The 22,162-nt window shown below is 45.0% G+C and overlaps 1 protein-coding gene across 4 annotated transcripts in view; it reads right to left on the bottom strand.

Annotated features, from left to right (window-relative positions):
* Nucleotides 1-22,162, bottom strand: part of MYBPC2 (myosin binding protein C2) — a 69,265-nt gene that overhangs the window by 46,371 nt on the left and 732 nt on the right. Inside the window, exon 1 of one of the 4 annotated variants that reach the window (XM_083408123.1) lies at nucleotides 21,083-21,236. The exons of 2 other annotated variants lie outside the window; for them this stretch is intronic. In XM_083408123.1, the coding sequence (XP_083264249.1) occupies nucleotides 21,083-21,104 (22 nt within the window). In that variant the 5' untranslated portion in view covers nucleotides 21,105-21,236. Of the gene's footprint in view, nucleotides 1-21,082; nucleotides 21,237-22,162 lie in introns of those variants that run through there. One more of the 4 variants, XM_083408124.1, reaches the window with a different exon arrangement.

Below are 22,162 nucleotides of genomic sequence, written 5' to 3' on the forward strand. Positions count from 1 at the left end.
GGTTACCTGGTTGAACCCTTTCTGTCTAGACAGCCTCAAGTTTCGTGGCTGCCTCAGTCGCTGGCAGAATCCGTCAGTGGGCGTTTCTTGAACCTCTTCCAGCATAAAAGCTGTTTGACGCCCAGTCTTCTCCTACTCTCCCTGCGTGGAAGTCTTCTGCGCAGGGTGGGTGTGGGCAGCGGAGTACCCGTATTCTCTCCGCTGGTCTCCGGCGAGGAGTCCTGGAGCCACCTCTCCGATTCCCCCATCTGCCCCCCTTCTCGAATGGTGTTACGCTGATTTCCTTCCCCAGCGGATGGGCTGCCCCTCTCCTTGCTGGGACCCTCTCCGGCATCCCTCTGGAGCCTTCTCTCCGCCTCCAGCTCCGATGGCAGTTCCCTGACAGGAACTTTCAGCATGTGTTGCAGGGGTTAGACTAGATGACCCTCTGGGTCCCTTCCAACTCTACAATTCTATGACTGTATCTCAGGATTGTGCTCTACCGGTGAACTATGGCCCCTACCCATAGTTCCCCTTGGGGAAAGGGAAGCAAAAACAGCACCATATATAATATAAGGCCCTTGTCCTCCTGTCGAGCCAAGGTTTCAGACCCAGGTTAAGCAAAAAACTAAAGGGACTGCATTTATGGACGTTATAGCTGATTCACTTATTTATGCCATAAAATAACAAAAACCCAGACATTTAGAGCAACAAGCAAGCCATAAAGTTGCCAGGTCCATTAAAACAGCAAGCCTCGTGCTTTGCCAACAGTATAAAAAGCAATAACATCACAATGGAATAAAAGCACCTAAAATCGATACGGTGCAGCCGTCCGCATCAGAAATCATCAAGTAGTTTCCTATTGATCCAGACAAAAACCAAGAACATTTAGAGCGTTTTTGCCGAGCCGAAAAGGCTCCCATCCAACAGGGCAACATCTAATCCCATTTTAACCAGTGCTAATGCAAAGGTGGCCTGTTACAGTCATTTGCATGCAAGAAGGTAGCTTGCTCATATTCACAACCTTGTACAGGAGCAGAAAACAAATGTAATCGTCCTAATGACGGGAATAGCTCCAGTTAGGGGAAAATAAAAACCTGCTATCTAAAAGGGTTATTAAACACGTCAAGAGACAACTGCTAAAGGCGAGATCCAAGTGCTTGTACCAGTTAACTCTCTGAACATTTGTGAATCAGCATTGGAAATGAGCTAGGTTTGCTTCCAGGTTACTGACCTGCTTTTTGACATTTTGCAGTACTTGCTCCCCAGACCGTTGAATGAAAAATCAGATAAATTAGTGTGACTGACAGTAAAGGTGCCTCTGATGAATCACCATTTTTTAAAAAAATGTATACGTGTTTTCAAATTATATTATATTCTAATTCAGGCAAGTACTAATCTTTTATAAAAGTAGCACCTATAAAAACTGCAGATTGGAAGCACCACGTTTTTTAAAAAAGGCGTTCCCTCCTGCGTGACAGAAAACAGGGTATGTGCCCCTTCTAATGTGTTCGTTGACACCTGTATGCATCATCTAAACAAAAACAACAAACATGACTTTTCCCTTTAGAATAGTTTCATTTCATCAGCTTTACAATCCATTTAACATTTCAAAATTTGACTTCCTTCCCCCTCTTTCTGCGGTTTCTTAAATTTGTTTTTTAATATCTTCTGCATATCAAAATTCATTTAACTTGCTCATTTAATTATCTACTGTAAATATATACTTTGATAAAACTGCAGGTTATTACATTAATCGTGCTAATGTTTTGTTTATCTGTAAATATCCAATAATGTTTATCTGTAAATATCCAATAAACAGGGACGCGGGTGGCGCTGTGGGTTAAACCACAGAGCCTAGGACTTGCCGATCAGAAGGTCGGCAGTTCGAATCCCCGCGATGGGGTGAGCTCCCGTTGCTCGGTCCCTGCTCCTGCCAACCTAGCAGTTCGAAAGCACATCAAAGTGCAAGTAGATAAATAGGTACTGTTCCGGTGGGAAGGTAAACAGCGTTTCCGTGCGCTGCTCTGGTTCGCCAAAAGCGGCTTAGTCATGCTGCCCACATGACCCGAAAGCTGTATGCCGGCTCCCTCGGCCAATAAAGCGAGATGAGCGCTGCAACCTCAGAGTCGGCCACGACTGGACCTAATGGTCAGGGGTCCCTTTACCTTTACCTATCCAATAAACCATTTCCTTTCTTTTATTAAAAAAAAGTTTGTTATCTTGATTTCTTATTCTTCTGGTAAGTTTTGCCATTTCTGCATATTCCATAAGTTTTTGTGTCCATCCTTTACTGGGACTTCTGCTTCTTTCCATTTTGGGGCAAGTAACATTCTTGCTGCTGTCGTAGCATACATAAGTAAATTTCTATACAATTTAGGTAGTTCTGTCTTTACAATTCCCAAATAAGTAATATTTTATACAAGTGTTTTTTATTTTATAAGGCATGGGTAGGCAAACCAAGGCCCGGGGGCTAGATCCAGCCCAATTGCCTTCTAAATCCAGCCTGCAGACAGTCTGGGAATCAGCATGTTTTTACATTAGTAGGATGCATGCTTTTATTTAAACTGCATTTCTGGGGCATAGGAATTCGTTCATTTTTTTTCCTTCCAAAATACAGTCCGGCCCCCCACAAGGTCTGAGGGACAGTGGACCGGCCCACGGCTGAAAAAGTTTGCTGACCCCTGTTCTAAGGTTATCAGTTGCTCCACATCTCAACCCTTTGCTCCCCCCCCCCCCGTCCCTTGTTCAGGTGATTGTTGTCCAACAGAATCACAATTTGTCCTTCTGCCATTCCAACAGCCCCCCAAAACCTGTGTGTTATGTACTGAGTTGAATAGGATCCAAAATGCAGCAGTCTGATTGGTCCTAGAACAATGCAGCAGTATGATTGGTCCGCAGGAGCCACCCAATCCAGCTCCAGGTGGAAGTGAATCTGCAACCTGATTGGCCTACAGGAGAATCCCAGAATTAGCCAATCACGTGCGGCCCATTGTGTAAATAATGTATATAAAGCAGATATTTTGGGGAAACTTTCATTCCTCACTACTATGAGCTGAATAAAGAACATGAAATCCACACTCGACTGTGGAAAAGGCCTCTCGGTCCAAGACAGGGCTACCCAGGCAGGCCTGAGCTCTGGCACCTCTCATTTTGGAAAACGAGCCCTTCTGCATGATGTCATTCCTGTTCCATTCCCACTATGCGCTGAGCCCACACCGCCCGCCTCCCAATAAAGCCACCAGCATCGACTCCTTTTTCCCAGCCTGTCCTGACCCCCTAATATAGCCAGGTGCAGAGTGCTGAGCCATCACGACCGGCGATCAATAATAACCCAACCTCCGGGGCCAAAGGAGCAGGGAGATGAGCGACGGAGGGGTCCAGCTGTCGCCCGGGCTCCGCCAGAACCTTGCAGGGCTCAGCTTAGCTCCAGGATGCTTTGCATAGCTCCCGTTGGGAGACAGGACCGTGGAAGATGGAAAAGTGGATCCCAGAGGCTTTGGGTCTTCCTTCTGCAAGCGTGACGACACACCGAAGGGCAATGGGAAACAAAACCCACTTTTTCCTCCGCAGCTGTCCACACCCTACAGTTCACGGAGGAGGCTCCCCTCATTCTTGGAGAAAGCAGAGCCCTGAGGAAACCACGGACCACTTCATGGTATCAAACTCCAACTCCCATCATCTCCTGCCAGCGATGGTTGGGAAAGATGGGAGGTTTAGTTCGACAACAGCTGGAGGGCCACAAGTTCTCCATCCTCGCTATAGAGTAGGCATGGCCAAACTTGGCCCTCCAGATGTTTTGGGGCTACAATTCCCATCACCCCTGACCACTGGTCCTGTTAGCTAGAGATGATGGGAGTTGTAGTCCTAAAACATCTGGCGCTCCAAGTTTGGCCGTGCCTGCTATAGAGGTTGGCAAGATCCTCAAACTTGCATACAGTGGTACCTCGGGTTACAGACGCTTCAGGTTACAGACTCCGCTAACTCAGAAATAGTACCTCGGGTTAAGAACTTTGCTTCAGGATGATAACAGAAATCGTGCTCCGGCGGCGCGGCGGCATCAGGAGGCCCCATTAGCTAAAGTGGTGCTTCAGGTGAAGAACAGTTTCAGGTTAAGAACAGACCCCCGGAATGAATTAAGTACTTAACCCGAGGTAGTACTGTACTCTCTGACATTTCCTCGATGAAAATAGGGACATCCTATTCCTTAATAACATTAATCATAATTTTGCTATTTATACCCCGCCTATCTGACTGGGTTGCTCCAGCCATTCTGGGCAGTTTCCAACATATATAAAAGCATAATAAAACATTAAACATTAAAAAAACCTTCCCTATGCCTTCTCAGATAACTTCTTAAGGCTGCCTAGTTAATTATCTCCTTGGCTCAGCGGTGGCACAACTCTGTACCCTCCAACATTTATCTGATGAAAATAGGGGTTCCCTAAGGAAAAAACGGGACATTGTGGGATCAAATCAGAAACTGGGACGCCTTCCGTAAATCCCTGGAAAATAGGGACACCTGGAGGGACACTGAACTTGTTCTAACTCACTGCTGACTAGAATGCAGCCGCTGCCTCTTGAAGCACTGCTGTATTTCAAAGGGCTCTGGTTTCCACTTGTTTTTCCCAAGCAAGTTAACTTCACACATTACGGGGATGGGAATTATTCTGCTCTGCTTTTACACAGTGCTTACGATCTCCACTGCCTGTCCTGAAAAGCCCCCAGAACTGGAGGAGGGGGTGTGCTGTACTGAACTAAAAATATGGTTAGGAGTCCACAGTGGGGATGTTGTGAAAGGGCTGCAAATTGTTACTTATTTCATTTTATTACAATTGCATTTTTACTCCCTGGGAGGGGCGCGGGTGCGGTTTTTCTGCCGCGGGTGCCAAAATACTTCAGCCGGCCTCGAGTAATGAGTCTATTCCACCTCATGCAGTGAAAATCTCAGGCCCTGGCGGCGGGCGACAAAAATGGCAGGCCTGCAAATCAGCACCAGAAAGGAAACAAGGAGGAGGAAAAGGAAGAAGATAGGGGAGATTTCCTGTGCTTAGTGCATTTAGAAAGCTTGTGGAACTAGGGGGAGAGACGTCTACTAGGAGCCTGCCACAGTCTGGGCATTTGGAAACTTGCAACTGGTTGCCCAACAACCAGAAAAACAAGCAAAACATTGCCCTGGTCATTTGGAAGAGTAGATGGCTTTGCTTTTCAGTATGGGCCAATTATTCAAAATGGAGGGACCTAAAAATGCAAGGCGCCGGGCTTCCATGGAAGGATCCCAATTTGAGTTCATCCCAGCTCTCCTTTGGACTGGTGCAAACTCAAAGCAGGCTCTCACCCTGGGATTTGTTTCAGCTGAGACTTGCCAGAACTCAGTTCACAGCTTGTCTTTCATCGTAGAAAGTCTGGTACCTCGCTTCATTTAAAGATTTTCAGGGACTTTGGGACTAAAGATTTCCTTTTGTACTCGTTATGGTTTGAAGGAATTCTATAAAGATGGCCTATTGCATATGTACATGGTCATCGTGTTGCCTCGACATTGCTGAAGAACTCAGTTCCGCACTCCTCAGGTGGGCGCCATTGCCATTATAAGAGAAAAATAGCACTGCTCTCACATTCACCTCATCTACTTCCACGCCCTGTCTTCTCCAAAGGGAGCAAATAGTTTTATTTTACGAAAGCGGGGGGCACAGGGAAGGAAAGCAGGCTAGGGAAAGGCTTCTCAGCAGCAAACTGCATGCTCCTTGTTTGCCACCAGATGTGACCTAGTCCCATAATCCCTGGCAGGATATGAACGATGGAGCGTGTGATTTGCCACCACGAAGTCGCCATGCAGAGTCTCCCAAGGCACCCTTCCTCTCTTCTTCCCCGAGTTAAGGATCCTTCTTTTGTTTTGGGGTACAGTGGTACCTCAGGTTAAGTACTTAATTCGTTCCAGAGGTCTGTTCTTCCCGCCGGAACAGTACCTATTTATCTACTTGCACTTTGATGTGCTTTTGAACTGCTAGGTTGGCAGGAGCAGGGACCGAGCAACGGGAGCTCACCCCATAGTGGGGATTCGAACCACCGACCTTCTGATCGGCAAGTCCTAGGCTCTGTGGCTTAAGCCACAGCGCCACCCGCGTCCCTGTTTATTGGATATTCACAGATAAACATTATTGGATATTTACAGATATTTACAGGTCTGTTCTTAACCTGAAACTGTTCTTAACCTGAAGCACCACTTTAGCTAATGGGGCCTCCCGCTGCCGCCGTGCCGCCGGAGCATGATTTCTGTTCTCATCCTGAAGCAAAGTTCTTAACCCGAGGTACTATTTCTGGGTTAGCGGAGTCTGTAACCTGAAGCATCTGCAACCTGAAGCGTATGTAACTCGAGGTACCACTGTATTTGATTTGTTTTCAGCACTTGGATGTGGGTTGAACCCAGCCGAGCACAACTGCTTCAGGGCTTGTCGAGCCTCTTCCGGGAGACATTGATTTAGCACTTTCCCACCTGTAAGGCCTTCATACCTTCCTGAGTGCCTGCCTGACCTTTCCTGGGCTCCGTCTCACATTGCCTTTTCGGGGACCCTGTGTCCTATTAGGGGCAGGGAGAGAAGACTGGGCTCCGTGCTGCTCCGAGGAAGGAGGCAGGGCCAAGAAACGTTTATAATTAGCTGCCTGGTTTCGAGCGGCTCTTGCCCAACCGCTAAGGTAACCCAACCCCCTGGCTGCAGCAGAATCCCCTGGGATCAGCAATTTAGGCCAGGCGGGCCTCTCAGCTTACCCCTTCTTGCTTCTGTTCAGGGTGTTTGCTGTCACTAAGCCAAGACTCCACATACAACACCCATGTAGGTGAGAGAAACAGCCCCCCTGAAACGCGTGTGTCTGGTTGGGGAGGCATACATCAGCCACAGCAATCAACTCTACAGAAATCTGCACCTAAAACATACAGCGGTTTTCTCTCTTTGCACACCAAGAGAGCACACCCAGATATGCACTGCGATTACCCACCTACCCCACAAAACTATTTGCAGACTCACAGCAAGCCTGAAAGATGCAGATGACGTTTAAAAATGTTTTTATAGAATGCGTGTCTAATGCATAACCCAAATTGTCCACGGCCCACCTTCAATATTACAGGTTCTAAATTGGACGCCACGCCTACAATAAAACAAGTACCACACTGTGCATGATCGCAGAGCGCTCATCAGGTTGTGCGTATCAAACATGTAGCTTCAAAAACTGGAGCTTTTTGTTGTTGTTATTTACAGGGATCAGCCCTGGAATATGTGAGTGATAGGAAATTTAGGGGTGAACATGTGCAGAGTGATATTCCATGATGACTGAATAGCCACAGCCTGACTCCATATATACTTGCAATTAGAGACGCAACTTTGGGACTGAAGGATTCCCGCTTTTACTGTTTTTAAATTATTATTATTATTATTATTATTATTATTAAACCACATCTCTCAGTCATATTAAGATTTTGCAATGTAGCTTTTTAAGGTTATCTTTAGTCACCGTTTTATACACACATATCTTACGGAAATGTTTAAATTACCAACGGGCAGGGCAGGGCACATTGCCTCAGGCAGCAAATGTCGGTGTACAGCAACAGTTTGTCAAATATAGTATTATTGTTATCACCATTGGATTGTCTGCCCTACCCACTAACGCATTTTGAACTATGTTCCAGTATTCATAAAACACATAGCCTTGAACTCCACATGTACAAACGACAACTGAAATTCCATTTCTACAAAGTACGGCACTACACAATTAACATTCAGTTACCAACAGGCCCTAATCTCTCGCTCTCACATGCATGCGCAATAACACACATGGCATCTAACATGCCGGATATCACCATATGGATCCAGTTATACATACCGTTTTAGTGTTTCAGTTACTCTATATTGATTATATTTCATTTTGAGATCTTGTCGGCCACCCTGGGAAATACTTCTTTGAAGGACAGGATATAAACCTTAGAATAAATCAACTGACATACAGGGAAACGCAAATTGTACTGACATACGGGGAAACGCAAAATATATAACAACTTCATAGAGACTGATCGCAGTCTCAAAACCCAGTGCTTAGGTAGTACTCAATACTCAGGCAGACAAAACGGGACCATCCACACACAAGATGTACTTGTTAATGAGCTCAGGGGAATCCCAAGGTTACAGAAGTTAAAAAAAGAAGGGGGGGTTCTTAATTGAGGCATGGGGGACGTACACTCAAAAACGGCTCGGTGAGGACTGTATGTGCTTGGTGGCCACAGAATGCTGACTAATAGTTTGGGGAAGGAGGGAAAGAAGTATTCTCAGCAGCAGCATGCTGCACTGCAACATTTTGTTGCAGATCCCACGTGTACTTTCATCCCAGAAAAACTAGGCACCTACGGTGCATGCCTCAAGACTCACACAATCCACACACCCACTTTAGGTATCAAGCAAACTAGATAGCACAGCAACACACACACAATATTCCTCCATCTGCAAATATATAAAAATGTCCTGGAATGCACCCTAGTGGCCATTAAGCTGCTTACTGCACACACACACACACACAGAAAACACATATTTAAATGTACCTTCCAAAGTGAAGAAAATCCATGGCTAACTATAATTATGGGCTATGTATACACTATATATCCATGCACACAGCAGAGATCACAATCCAGTGCACAGCAATCAGGCGCACTGAAGTCCCACTGAAATGAAAGTGGCTTCTGTAGGCCAAAGGCTGCGTACACACTGTACATTTAAAGTGCATGAACCCCTCCCCCAAAGAATCCTGGGAATTGTGGTTTAACACCCAACAGCTATAATTCCCAGCACCCTTAACAAACTGCAGTTCCCAGGATTCTCTGGAGGGTGTCATGCGCTTTGAGGGCAAGCCGTGTCCTTTCAATGTATGGTGCGCACATGGCCTAGCTCTGTGCTGGATGGTGACTGCAGCCTGCACATGCCTTGCCCTAACTGCTTTTGTGACAAATATAAACACATTCACGATTGTGACAGTCACCCGCTATGACACTCGCCCACGCTGGTTGCCTACCACACTACAATCAGCATTCCCAAAGTGACAAGTAAATCCATGTGGCACAACAAACATCCCCGGACAATCTTACGAAGCAGCACAACCATATTTTAACTAACAAGTGGCCTGGAGAACGTCCAGAATATTCAGAGAATCCAAAGACCAGATAAATGATGGGTCTTGTTTATGCTAGCAGTTCTTCCTTTGCTTAAGTGCTTGCCCCGGCCTGTCTTCAAAGGCCGAGGTCCACCAGTTAGCGCAGACCAGAATAAGACATCAATAGATATTCCATTTCTTCCTTTATTTCTGCTCCCTAACTGCTCACAAGAGCAAACAATCCATTTATTTTGCGCTATTACATTTGACAGCGCATCTTTCTTCCATCATTGAAACCAAGGCAAATATATGTGTAGGTTTTCACCTGTCACCCATCCAGATAGTAACCAGACCCGGCCCTGCTTAGCTTCGGCAAGGAGGTGACATCATGTACCTTCCCCCAAGGATCTTACTATGTACTCTCCGCAAGTCATATCTATCTATCGACAACCCCACAGGTGCTAACCTTATCACCTTGCAATAAAACGGACACAGACCCCCCCCCAGGAGTCCCTGTTTTCCATGGCTGAGAGCATCGCTTTGCAGATGGAGAGAGACTGGCTGCTGGATTGAAAACTGGCTTACTGGGGGGTGGGGGGTGGGAATGCAAGCACTACCCCAAAAAAGTACAGTGGTACCTCAGGTTAAGTACTTAATTCGTTCCGGAGGTCCGTACTTAACCTGAAACTGTTCTTAACCTGAAGCACCACTTTAGCTAATGGGGACTCCTGCTGCTGCCGCACCGCCAGAGCACGATTTCTGTTCTCATCCTGAAGCAAAGTTCTTAACCCGAGGTAATATTTCTGGGTTAGCGGAGTCTGTAACCTGAAGCGTATGTAACCTGAGGTACCACTGTAGTTCATTCTGACCCTGACCCCACTGCCTCACTCACTTTCCCATGATTAGTCAACAGAAAGTTATTCTGCCACAAAAACTTACGGAATATGCAGAAATGGCGAAACTTACCGGAAGAATAAGAAAGCAAGATAAGCTTTTTATAAAAGAACGGAATGGTTTGTTGCAGATAAATTGTGAACAGATAAGAACATGGGCAGGATTATTGTAACAACCTGCAGTTCCATAAGAGTATATATTTAAAGAAGATGAGTAAATGAGGAAATTAAGTTAATTTGGATATGCAGAAGATATTAAAAATAAAGTTAAGGAACTGCAAAACGAGGGGGAAGGAAATCAAGTTTTGAAATGTAAAAGTGAATGTAAAGTTAGTGAAATGTATAAACCTGAAAAGTAGGAAGGAAGGAAGGAAGGTATTCTGCGCATACTAATTATAACGTCATAATAAATGCCCAGGAAACAAAAGTCCTACTGGGCACCTTAAATATAAATATAGTAAATAAAGAGCAAAATAAACTGGGTGTTAAAATCAGCCTGCAGTCCTAAACCAGCGTACTTAAAATTCATCTCCATAAAAATCACTAAGACTTTGTCAGAGAAAATATATTAGATGGGAGCCTTAATGTGAAATACACCATTATTTATTTAACTTGTAGGGCACGGTTTGGTTGACACCACCAGAAGCACACTTTGCCCAGAGGAGGGTTTAGGGGAGCACGACCGGATCGCCCGCACTGGGCGCCAAGCTGAGAGGGAGCTGCAACAATGATGAACAGAAGGCAAGAGGGGAGGGCGCCCCAAATTTTGGCATCACACAGGGCACCACTGAAATTCTAAAGCCCAAAGTCCACCCCTGCTTTGCCTATCATGCGCCCCTTTGGTATTTACCCCAAAACGCCTCCGTTCCAGCTTGCATCCCTCCTATTGGCTCCTCTGAATCAGGGCTCGTCAGAATTTTGTTAGTGAGTCTGCTAAAGCTGTCGTTCTGCCAGCTTCAGAGCTTTCTCTCCAGGGTGTCTATAAGTTATAACTCTCGGCGGGGTTGGAACTGGATGCATCTTGTGCCTAATGCACATGCATTTAAATGCTCACAGCAGGAACACTGAGATGCCAACAGCACAAAACCTGACATCTGGCCATTACACAATGCTGGTGAGAGGCCCATGTTAAACTGTTGATAACAGATTAAAAGACAATCATTATGTTTTTCTTGCATCTCTTTAACCATTATACATACGCACACACACACACACACACATATATATATATATATGCACGCACATGCACAAATGTTATGCAGATTGCCAGCATCTTTTGTCCTCTTTTTTTGGCAATGCCGTTATTGCAAGTGGCCACTCTGCCAAGTGCCCTCTGATGAGCCCTCTGTAACATTGATGGGCACCTTTCAGTCTTATTTTGTAGTGAAAGCAGCAAAAGAACTCAAAAAATGGCCGGGGGCTACCATTTTAATTCCCCCCAATTTTCCCCAGTGTCGCAAAGCACCTAATGTAGTGTTACTCCAGGGCATTGTGGGAAATTTCCCAATGAATCCTCTCAACAGAATTAAGGAGTGTCCTGATCAGCTGCTCAGAATGGGGTTAGGGCCTACAAGCCTGAGATTAAGAATCTCATGCTCTACCAACTGAGCTATCCCAGCTGGCTCATACGGTAGTAAGACAATGCCAGCCATCAGACCAACATACAGTGGTACCTCGGGTTAAGTACTTAATTCGTTCTGGAGGTCCGTTCTTAACCTGAAACTGTTCTTAACCTGAAGCACCACTTTAGCTAATGGGGCCTCCTGCTGCTGCCATTCCGCCGGAGCACAATTTCTGTTCTCATCCTGAAGCAAAGTTCTTAATCTGAAGCACTATTTCTGGGTTAGTGGACTCTGTAACCTGAAGCATATGTAACCTGAAGCATATGTAACCCAAGGTAAAGGTAAAGGGACTCCTGACCATTAGGTCCAGTCGTGGCCGACTCTGGGGTTGCGGCGCTCATCTCGCTTTATTGGCAGAGGGAGCCGGCGTACAGCTTCCGGGTCATGTGGCCAGCATGACCAAGCCACTTCTGGCGAAGCAGAGCAGCGCATGGAAACACCGTTTACCTTCCCGCTGGAGTGGTACCTATTTATCTACATGCACTTTCACGTGCTTTCGAACTGCTAGGTTGGCAGGAGCAGGGACCGAGCAACGGGAGCTCACCCCATCGTGGGGATCCAAACCGCCAACCTTCTGATCGGCAAGTCCTAGGCTCTGTGGTTTAACCCACAACGCCACCTGTGCCCCGTAACCCGAGATACCACTGTATATATCTTCCTCTTTCCTCACCCACTCTGCTGCCAAAGTCCATTGCCTCTCCCGGCAATATGTTTATCAGAGGCGATGATGGGATCAGGAAAAGCCAAGTGGTGAGCTTTTCCAGGACTGTTCCACTTCAGGGTAAAGGGGTGTGCTTGTGTGATGTATCAGCGTTCCTCCATGGGAAGAGAATTCCACAAAGCAAGCAAACTAAGCATAGATATAAGGGGTTGGTTGCAACATCAGTCATACTCACGGCCGACCCACTGAAATTAATGGGCATGAACCAGAGGCTTTTTTACTAGGAGTTTTAGGCGCAGAGATAGCAAAGGAGCAGAAACGATTATTTATGTATGCGGCGACAGCAGCGCGGATACTGCTGGCCCAGAGATGGAAGATAAAGTCCCGACCAGAGCCGAATGGCTGATGAAGATGATGGACTATGCCAAAAAGGTGAAAATGACCAGGAAAATCAGAAACCAAGGAGAGAGGAACTTGAATAAGGTATGACGAAAAATTACCATGTACTTAAGAAAACACTGTAAACAACTAAAAACTTTGGCAGAATTTGAGTAACGCTTCTTATGTACTAAAAACGAAGGGAAAAATTGGACTATTTAAGAAAAACAGAGAAATATGAGGCAGATGAAAAAGATTGAAAATGGTAACCATGGAAGGGTGGAGGGGAGTCTAAGGACTCAGAGAATCCTAAATGGTGATGATCAGGCATGTCCAACAGGTAGACCGTGATCCACTGGTAGATCAGTGGACATCTGTGGTAGATCACTGGCTCCCCCCAAAGAACTCCAGAATCTTTGGCTCCCCTAAAAAGCTCAACAACTTTGACCTGCACCCCAAAAAAGGGAGTAGATCACTCCCAGTTTTTAACTCTGTGAGTAGATCGCAGTCTCTTGGAAGCTGGCCACCCTGCTGATGATGATGTTTAATGTTTGAATTTAAATGTGTAGTGTAAAACTCAATAGAAAGATTAATGGACATGACTAACTTACTCCCATTGATTTCAATGGATTGGCTCTGATTATGATTGACATTGGCTAAAACCTGATTAGCTATTTCACTCCCCCCATATGTGGAGTACAGGTTGTGGAGTACAGTGGTACCTCAGGTTAAAGACGCTTCAGGTTAAAGACACTTCAGGTTACAGACTCTGCTAACCCAGAAATAGTACCTCGGGTTAAGAACTTTGCTTCAGGATGAGAACAGAAATCGCGCAGCGGCGGCGCAGCGGCAGCGGGAGGCCCCATTAGCTAAAATGGTGCTTCAGGTTAAGAACAGACCTCCAGAACGAATTAAGTTCTTAACCAGACGTACCACTGTACTGCTCCCCTTGTAGCCTGAAGTGGTACGGTCTTGAAAAAGCTTCACCTTTTGGCTCTAAACCACCTCTTGGAATCAAGCTGTTCCGAGGCAGTTGCCAATTTAAGCCTCCTGCTTGCCTCTGCCGCATGAAAGATCTGGCCCAACTGCGCAAACAACTCGGCTGGTTGCTTGGGGCAACTGTGTATGTATTTAAGGGCATCGTTCCAACGAAGCACCAGGCAGTCTGAGAGCTGTGTTGCCGCACAGGGCGCTGGTCTGTAATGCTTGGATCTCGCAGCACAACTGTTTCAGGGGGGAAAGACTCCACAACATGGAGAATCGGGGCCATTTTTGCAGCTCCTAAGCCAGCCTCAGACTGTGGCATCTCTTTGGGTGTTGCTACTTCCCCTGGCATGGACATAGCCAGGGGGGCAGCTGCCCCTCCTAAATCAAGTAAATAAATTACAATACTTAACAAAAAGTAGAAATATTTGAAATTGAGATGCCCTACCACAAAAAAGCCTCTGCTCATCTCTCTTGCTCAGCCGTACACGACGTGTACCGAACAGCGGTCATTCAGTACCTTGCAGAGAGTGAAGAACTGGCTAAGGTCAACGATGATAAGGGAACCTCTCAATGGGCTACGTTTAAATGCTGAGAAGGTTTTCAGCAATAAAACTTGTTCAGATTATCTTTTTTAAGATGAGAAAAGGCGTGTTCTTTGTAATTTTTCAAAACATACCCGTTAACCGCATGAAAGCTACTCTCTGGTGTTAACTTTGATGGTTTCGTTTTTATTTAACTTCCTAGTTTTCCAATAACTGAAGATTGCAACAGATTTTTCTGAGTGCTTGGGGTCAAAAGAAAGTAATTTAAAACAACTGTGGTCAAGACATTTCATTCTGATTTGGCTAGACAGAGCCAGACAGAGGATGATGACAGGTGGGTTACCTGCTCCCCCCCCCAACATAAATCCTGGCTATGCTCATGTCCCCTGCATTTGATCCCTGATTGTTTACATCCGCTGCACTTAAACAGCACTGAATTGCAGAATCATAGAGTTGAAAGGGACCTGCTCCATGCAACTTACAGCATCCTTGACAAATGGCCTTCCACCTTTCAAGGTTGTCGGTTCCACTGTCAAACAGCTCTTTGAAACATCCCAGTGCATATGATAACTGTTACCCTTACAACAGCCTTGCAGGGCAAGCCGGTAGTACTATCCACACCATGGGTAGGCAAACTAAGGCTGGGGGGGGGCGGATCCAGCCCAATTGCCTTCTAAATCTGGCCCCCGGACAGTCCGGGAATCATTGTGTTTTTACATGAGTAGAATGTGCCCTTTTATTTAAAATGCATCTCTGGGTTATTTGTGGGGCACAGGAATTTGTTCATTTCCTCCCTGAAAATATGGTCCGGCCCCCCACAAGGTCTGAGGGACAGTGGGCCGGCCCCCTGCTGAAAAAGTTTGCTGACCCCTGATCCACACACTGCAGGTTGGAGGGCTAACCTACAGGACACAGAAGTATTTCAGCTGTAGCTCCCCCAGCCCACTTTACTCCATGGACAAGGCTACCAACTCCAGTGTCATCACTGTCAAAAGGGCCCAACCAATCAGCGCTCTGAACAGCTGGTTCACCCTGGAAAAAAGTTTGGTTCTCTCGGGATTTGTAAGGTTGTATGTCTGCCCAAAGAGTGGTGAGTGCGGATCCTCGACTGGCTTTCCACTCTGCCTCTCATGGGTCTTTAATGGAGGTGAGATTCGAACTGGGAACTTGGTTTCCTGATAGGGTGCATTTCCCAAAAAGGGCATAAATTTGCAAGTGCTATTAAAAAGCAGAGACATCACCTTGCTGACAAAGCTCCGTATAGTTAAAGCTATGGATTTCCCAGTAGTGATGTATGGAAGTGAGAGCTGGACCATAAAGAAGGCTGATCGCTGAAGAATTGATGCTTTTGAACTATGGTGCTGGAGGAGACTCTTGAGAGTCCCATGGACTGCAAGAAGATGAAACCTATCCATTCTGAAGGAAATCAGCCCTGAGGGCTCACTGGAAGAACAGATCCTGAAGCTGAGGCCCTAATACTTTGGCCACCTCATGAGAAGAGAAGACTCCCTGAAAAGACCCTGATGTTGGGAAAGATGGAGGGCACAAGGAGAAGGGGACAGTGTTCTTGAAGCTACCAGCATGAGTTTGACCAAACTGCGGGAGGCAGTGGAAGACAGGAGGGCCTGGCGTCCTATGGTCCATGGGGTCACAAAGAGTCAGACACGACTAAATGACTAAACAACAACAAAATTTATGTGTATAGATGCACATTCAGAAATAATAGCTGTCATTTAAATAGTAATATATCTGACCCATCTGATGCCTGGGTGCTAACTGCTGTTGGGCAACTTTGAGGCTCCCATTCTCCCTTCCTGGGGTTCTTTATCTTTAAACTAGGTGGCCAGACAGACCTTCAAATAGAGGATATTTTCACATATAAGGTTGCCCTCTAACAGTCCTTCAAACAGATGGGACAACCACTTTCACTACCTCTGAAACAGAGGCCTGTCCTCACTCAAGTAGAACACTTGGCTATCCTACTTCCAGGCTCAAAGCTCACACTTTCTTCCTTTTTTTAAATTACATCTTTATTGGTTTTTCAATTAATTTACAGCCATCGTTTTCATACACGTCAACATTCACAATAAACAATTGAACATAATAAGCATTCCACCATTGAACATGTATGCATAAACAAAAAGGAAAATAAAAATTATGTGACTTATCTACTTATTTTGTTGTTATTTTGTTTGCACCAGACTTCCTTCCACCTCTGTACTTGGGTCCATAGAATTCTATGTTATGTGCCTTTCCAATCATATCTAATATTCCATTTACCATCTTTCCCACTGTTTCTACTAGTTATCTTTACAAGGGACATTCTAGCCCAGCCAAAAATTGTTAAATCGCCACAGTAATCTTCCATATATTTTTTTTAAAAAAAATTATTCCAATTTCTGTTAAATTTTTGGTACTCTTGGGTCTCTTAACTGGCCTGTCAACTTATCCAAGCTCACACTTTCAACCAGCCAAGCCAGCTCTCAAGAATTCATTTCTGTTTCAACCAACCAGCCAACTCTTTTTGCTTTCTGGATATTGTTCTCTCTTTTTTTTTAGCCAAAATTAGGTCATCAGCAAATGTTTCTTTAATACATTTAACCCCTGCCCCTGTGTATCAAATACACACACAGAAGCGCTCCTTCAAAAATAATCTGCAAAAAACTGACCACCTCTCCTCTCCCCTTACCCCTGAAAGATGACGCCTTCTTCCTGGTCTCGTGCTCCCCAAGTACTGTAGAACTACACCGCTTTCCTGCTTACCCCTTTATGCTGGGCTGATTGCACCTGCTAGGTGATACTGATGTGCGATGCATCTTGGCACAGAGGCATGGAAAGGCTGACTCCATCCCATTATCCACCTCTCCCAGGCACTGACGCAATGGCTGTTGGTCCTGGGGCGACATTCCCTCACCCTCATCCATGCCACCTTCTCTCCAAACCACTCCCACTGGCATCTTGCACCCTCTAGCAGAAGGCATTTCTGCTCCACCGATTGCATAAGCACGAGGCGAGAATCACGTGTGATGTCCTGTGTGGCGGGAGGCTTCAAGAAAGGTCATTGGATCCAACCCTCTGCTCCAGTGATCAGCCCGCAGTCGGTCAGGAGCAGAGAGCAGGAGCAACAGTATACAACCATGAGGGTCTGCAGAACAGAGAGCTTAAGTAAGTGAGCCAGGTTACGTGCTCCGAAGCGACCTCTAGGGTCAAACCAAGGTATTGCACTTCCCCCAAGCAAAATTGGAAAGGTACATTTCAGGATCCCTTGCACAGTGTCTCAGAGGAGAGTGGGGGGGGGGGCAATTTAGGTTCTCCTAGGTCTGTGACAACTCTCACTTGTAAGTAGATGGGGTTATTTTAGCGGCATCGGGACACAAATTTGGAGAATGAGCCCGATATTAGTATATAGGTTCTGGGGTTATTACAATCAGTAAAATGGATTACGTTTTACTCCTCTGCTTGTAAAGATGTATTGTAAGAATAACAAATGTCTATCCTTTCCCCGCTTTTTAAATAATAAATAATAATAATTATATTATTTTTATTATTTTTATGCCACATATCTGACTGGGTTGCCCTAGACACTCTGGGCGGCTTCCAGCAAAATATAAAAACATAACTAGTTGGATCCCACCTTCAAAGTGTAATCAAATAATCAGCTAGTTCAACTTATTAAAAAAAATTCTATTGACTAAAAAGTTAATGCCAAAAGGTGTCCCAATTAATTGGGCGGGGTTTAGTTGTCGTTTTAAGTCACTTTTAATACAAATATGGCAGGTGGACAATTTTAAAAAGGATTTGCTTTTTTGCTTCAGAACGATCGTTTTCACTCAAACGCAGAATTATGCATATCTAACTGATTGATTAATCAACTACTGGAATGAACTAAAAGTCATGCAACCGAGGCTACAGTCTCCCCAGGGAGTAAGTCCCATGAAACTCAATAGACTTTACTTTGCAGTGAACACGCCAAGATTGCACTGTAAGACTTTTTGCAAGCCGCTTTGAGGTTTTCTACAATCAAGCGCAGTATATAAATTTTGTGAAGTAAAAAGCATAAATAAATATGATTGCAATCCCTATACACACTTCTCCGGGACTAGCTGAGCTGAGTGGAAAATTGTGGTGTGAACCCCCTCTTAACTACTAGTTTCTTTTTGGTTTTTCCTGAAGGAAAAACTCTGGTCCTTGGAGACTTAGAGAGGAGTTAACGAGATAAAAGGTTTTAAATTAACAGAACAAGGTTGGTAAAACAAAGGATGTGTCAGGAGACAGAATTCTTCCTAGAAACCCTTATATTTATATATTAAATTCAGTGGATTTTACAGACTTCTAAACAAGGTAGTGAACATACAGCTTTTCAATTACCGTATTTTTTGCTCTATAAGACTCACTTTTTCTCTCCTAAACGGTAAGGGGAAATGTGTATGCGTCTTATGGAGCGAATGCAGGCTGCGCAGCTATCCCAGAAGCCAGAACAGCAAGAGGGATTGCTGCTTTCGCTGCGCAGCGATCCCACTTGCTGTTCTGGCTTCTGAGATTCAGAATATTTTTTTTCTTGTTTTCCTCCTCCAAAAACTAGGTGCGTCTTGTGGTCTGGTGCGTCTTATAAAGCGAAAAATACGGTATTTCACTTCAATTCCTTAAACTGATTTGTATAGGTGCTACAGCTTAATAATATTTTGCTTCTTATACAAGGTGGTACTTTCTGTCAGTTTCCCAGCCTTCTATAAAACACATTCCCAAGGCTCCTCTAGCAGTATAACAGACCCAAGGGATCACCCAACCCTCTCCTGGTGGTTTTGGGGTTGCATTGCGAGGTTTCTTGTAACTGGGCGACATTGCCATTAAATGCAACACGGCTAGTCAATTTAACCCACGGCAAATGCTTTCCCCTAACTTGAGAAAGGTTCAAACGGTGCAAAGGAAAGACTCTCAGAACCTGCTGCCCATCCTGGGATCACAGGTTTGGCTTGGCTTGGCTTGCCCGCAGGAGTCCTGCCGGTTACTATTATGAGAAGGGACTTCGCTTTGCACATTTTGGACGCTAGATTAAAAATTTCCTGCAGTCAGACTTTTCTAGTGACCAGGATGCCGGTGGGTGACTGACATCCAAGCGCCTTTATATACAGATACGAGAGATGATTTATTAGCTGTGAACGAAGGATCGGAGTATATATTGAGGCAACGAAGTATCAGCTATCATAAATGATGTAGCCATCTGTTGACGGGGGAGGGGGGTGCAGAAAGGAGGGAGAGATGGTTGCCCCTCGTCTCATTATTTCTAAACGTGTCAATATATGTGTGTGGACAATATTGAAATTTAATTTCCATCATAATTTCCATCATAATTTCCATATTAGCATCATCATCATCATCATCATCAATATTACTATTAGCAATGGCCACACTAATTTCAATACACATCCATTATACAAAATAACACTGAAATTAAAGAGGGAAGGAGACACCGGAATAGAATTTATTCAGCCTGAAATGTTCCAGTCAAAATCTTTGCAAGCGGCACTGAAAAACAAAAGTGGAAAAAGCAGAGCTCTCCACGTGCTCTGTTCTTAAGAATTCGCCTTGCTTTAAAGTTCAATTGAAATTTCTTGGGATTCGTAAATTATAATAAACACAAAGCAGCATAACCACATACACAAAAGAGAAGCTCAGAGGCGAAGAATTTGAACCCGGCTCCTAATCTGACAATCTAACCGCTACCCTTCACTGTTCTTTTATAGGGAGGCGAGATTCTTAGCTAGGGGAACAAAAACTGATACGAGGTCTCTTCCCTCCCTTTCTCGCATATTTTAAGGTACATTCCTAATTGCAAACAATTTGCTCTTGCTTGTTTCAGCCTCTTAGAATGCAACGATTGCGGGGTGCCTTGTATTTTATATGAGGCAGCAACAGAGCATTCATATTTTGGGGCGTTTTAGAGCCACGCTTGGCACTCTGCCACACCTCTTTGCAGCCCCTCTCTAGTTGCCCCTTCCAGGCGGGATGTGTGTGTCTTTGCAAACGACCCACCTTTGGTGGGCCTGATGTGCCGTTTCCAAATATTTCCTGGAGCGGTTTGGAAGGAACACACACGAGAGAGAGGCAACGAGCGCAGTTTTGTCCGAGATCTGAACACACCAGGCCCGCACGATTTAAGCGTGGCTTTATTCCGACCACTGATTCTTCGATTTCCATTCTTCGTTAGCAAGGACCGCACAAGGCAGCTCAGAGGCGACTGAAGCCTCACACGGAAGCATGCACAAAAAGGCAGATTCTTACATGCACAGGAGAACCCAAAAACAAGGTGATGGAGGACACAGGGACCAAAACCTCTGTGAGATTGGGGAAACATCCAATCATCACCAGCCTCAATGGGTGCCGTCGGGACAGGACTATAGGGCAAGGAGTCCTGGGCCCCACTCAGCAGAAATATCACAAGGGTCCCCACAACACCAGCAGGGCTGGCTTTACACACTGCAAATTACATAATCGAATACACCATAGCTGTCAACCTTCCCTTTTTTTGCAGGAAATTCCCTTATTCCAGCGCCATTTCCTGCTGCTTCCCGCTGCTATCCCGGATTATTAGATATCCTGTAGACTGTCCCCGGGACAGGTGAGGCTGCTGATCCCTTATTTTCAAGGCTGCTGATCCCTTATTTTCAAATCTGAAAGTTGACAGCTATGAATACGCTGTCTATAGAAGCCCCCTTCCCACTGTACGGCTATTAAATCTGGAGTCTAAAATTACCAAATTGCACCACGGACCACTCTAACAGGCCCAACATCCACTTTTCTCTCTCTCCCTCCCTCCCTTTTATTTTATTAAAAAGGGTTCTTCAGCATCTCTGCCTAGGTGACCTTTATGACACACCTAAGGACCCTTACCAGGCTTGGCGGGTTCAGGCATGGCTGAAATCTCTGGGCTGATACGCTGTGCCTGTCTGAGTTTGGGATCTCCCTGGAGAATGCACTTGGCTGGGTCGCTTTAAAGACCCAGCAAAGGGGACACTGAGAAGGCGTCACCTGACCCCCAGGGACCATTGCCAAATTCCAGAGCTGTGGCATAAACGTCTTCAAATCCCGGGCTTGGCCTTGCTAGAAAAAGAACCCAGCTGGTGGGATGGGAGGCAGAGGGAAAGGCGGCCAGGAGCCAAGTCAGACTCAGAAAGAAAAAAAACCGGGGGGATAGTTCAAGGGAACAGCACCTCCATGAAAAGGGGCGTAAATATTTCCCAAAACATTGCTCCTTTGAGACACAAAACAAAGGAAACCATATTGGCCACAAGAAAATCCTTTAAAAATATTTTTAAAAATGTTTTTTTCCTAATAAAAGAAAGAAAGAAATTCCTTTTAAAACCCACTGTTTACATACCCACCAACATTTCTCCAATGAAAATAGGGACTTCTATTATTATTATTATTATTATTATTGACACAAAACAAAGGAAACCATAATGGCCACAAGAAAATCCTTTAAAAATAATAATCATAAATATTTTTTTCCTAATAAAAGAAAGAAATTCCTTTAAAAATCCACTGTTTACATACCCACCAACATTTTTCCAATGAAAATAGGGAGTTCTATTATTATTATTATCATCATCATCATCATCATTTAAACTCCACCTATCTAACCTGGTTGCTCCAGCCACTCTGGGCAGCTTCCAACATATACAAAAGCATAATATAAAATTAAATATTTTAAAAACTTCCCTATACAGGGCTGCCTTCAGGTGTCTTTTAAAGGTTGTATAGTTACTTATCTCCTTGGCTCGGGGGGGTTGCAAAACTCCATATCCTCCAACACTTCTCTGATGAAAAGAGGGACATTCCAGGATAAAATCAGAAATCAGGACGGCTTCTGCAAATCCAGAACCGCCTCTGGAAAATACACTTGGAGAGTCTGTGTTTATCACAAAATAGCGAGCAAGCTTTTCTGAGTTTTCCAGAATTCTCCATCATCAG

Source organism: Podarcis tiliguerta (assembly GCF_965153285.1).
Source record: "Podarcis tiliguerta genome assembly, chromosome: 13".
Lineage (NCBI taxonomy): Eukaryota > Metazoa > Chordata > Lepidosauria > Squamata > Lacertidae > Podarcis > Podarcis tiliguerta.